The 2,098-nt window shown below is 41.3% G+C and overlaps 1 protein-coding gene across 1 annotated transcript in view; it reads right to left on the minus strand.

The window, feature by feature from the left end:
- The window catches only part of LOC119590427, a 21,897-nt gene extending 20,502 nt beyond the window's left edge, over positions 1-1,395 (minus strand). The window contains exons 1-2 of the mRNA XM_037939094.1: positions 1,303-1,395; positions 771-908 (exon numbers count right to left, since the gene is read on the minus strand). Coding sequence (XP_037795022.1) covers positions 771-908; positions 1,303-1,395 — 231 coding nt within the window. The remainder of the gene's footprint in view (positions 1-770; positions 909-1,302) is intronic.
- Between the last annotated feature and the right edge of the window lie 703 nt (positions 1,396-2,098).

Raw genomic sequence — 2,098 nt, forward strand, 5'->3', positions numbered from 1 at the left:
TGTGATGGTGGCCTTGCCGGTGCGATTGTTTCCATCAGTTAATCAAAGTTGTTTGTCAAATTCAGGGACTGATCCATTGATAAGTCTCTTTTCTCAAGTCTTGAACAACACAGATTTTTAGGGGGGGAGGGAAAGAAAGGAAAAGAAAGTAAGGAAAAAAATATCAATGCAAAAACAACAACAAAAAAGAATTAGAGTTAATGACAATATCGAACCAGTCATTTTCTTTTTCTAAGGTAATGATAAAGGAACTAAAAGAAATCCTATGATTCATTAATCCTGCAAGTCAGATCTTGGAAAGTCATCTCCTAGGAAAACGTTTCAAAAGATGCTACGATGTCATGTTCTCGACATTGTGAGTAGAATGAAATGCCATACTCAAGCCATGTTCTATCCTTTAATTTTGTTCCCTGTCAGTGAATGTAAGTACACACTATGACTATCATTTGAATCCATATATTCATTTCAACGGCTGGGTCAACTTTCATTTTTTTTTTCTTTTGCAACGTGATTTAGCATCTTCAGTTGCAAGCAAGAACGAAACTCGAGCGATAAAGTGGAAGCAGAGCAAAAAGAAGAAGAAAATAAAGGAAAATCTAAAGTCATCCTCAGTCTCTGTCTGAAACGCCAAACATTCTCTCTGAAGATAACAAGCATTTGGGAGCTGTCGAAGAGGAGGAAGAAAACAGAAGAGAAACGACACGGCGACATCCCACGAAAGTTTTTGCTTTTGCTTTTTTCTTCGGCGCCGTATGTAAAATCTCTGTTACCGACACTTCATTTCCCATGCGTGTGTTTTGCTTTCTCGTAACGCTTCCTCCTGGGACAAAGAAGCGTGCTGGCCCCAAGGTGAAGTTATTTATAAAGTCATGCTCAGGTGAGTTGACCTCCGGGGATGCCATTAACCCCTAGACAGAGATTAGTGTAATGAAGGCCTCTTAATTACACTCCCTCTTTCCCTCTTTCCTCGACATTAAAAAAAAGGACGAACATTAATTCGGTTTGATACACGGGCGTAGACATGTCATGCCGGGTGTTCATACATGATTTACTACGATGGGGAGCAGGAGAGCGGAGATAAGACGAAGACGAATGCTATCTTGGTTCCACCTGAAGGCAAGGGACCTTCGACGCCACGTGAGACATAAAGATTACTCGGTCGTGGCACAAGAACATGATATATGCGTGCGATAAAACGACCAACCCCGTTCTGTATGCGACTGATCTGCATTACTTATACTCGTGAAGGTCCTCCTCGCGCGGTTGGATTCCGTGATGACGACGACCCTGACTGTCGCTAACCTGTCGTGTTGGCAACAAGTCGTCGGCGTTGATAAGGAAGTGGACAGGGTCCTTCAGCTCTGCTTTTTTGCGCTTATCCTTCGTGGTGAACATTATTCACACATTTCTTTAGCTTTCCTGAGGTTAATTCAATGAGAAAAAATTACTGTGATTCTCGAGGATGGGTGTAGAAAGCAGAAAGGAAGGGATCGAAATGGAATACATCTACAAACTGTTCATCGTAATAACACGAAACAAGCAAACTAAAGAGATCCACTGTGAGATGTGTTATAGAAGGTTTTAATTGCTACCTAGTAATACTGAATTCCGTTTGATTTCTGTCTTGATATACACTTTAGACATATATAATCAGATGGCAAGGTGATGCAGTATATCCTCACTGAATGTGGGTAGAATTCCGACAGGCCTTCATGTGTGTTTATTACTATAGATTGTGTTCACTAAGCGACACTGACTACCATGTACATCGCAATCAAGTGCAAGGGTAAACAAATCATTTACCGTTGACCAAATGATGACATAACACGGTGAAAATAAGCAGTCAAGCCTTAAGGTAACAAGTTGGTGAGTACTTCATTAGAAAATACATACAACTGCTACTTGTTATGTCATTTAGAAGGGAGAGGCAAAAAACTTTCATTTGGTCTAAAGCCACAGACGATTATCCCCGCTAACATCATTACTTAACCGCGCGTTGAAATTCCCTAAAATTAGCTGAGGAAACGTATGAGCGAGGTACTTTGCGTTCACGCTTGGGTTCACTTGCGTCATATTCGCCTGCCCCTTCCAGGCTGGG

Source organism: Penaeus monodon, chromosome 27 (genome assembly GCF_015228065.2).
Source record: "Penaeus monodon isolate SGIC_2016 chromosome 27, NSTDA_Pmon_1, whole genome shotgun sequence".
NCBI lineage: Eukaryota > Metazoa > Arthropoda > Malacostraca > Decapoda > Penaeidae > Penaeus > Penaeus monodon.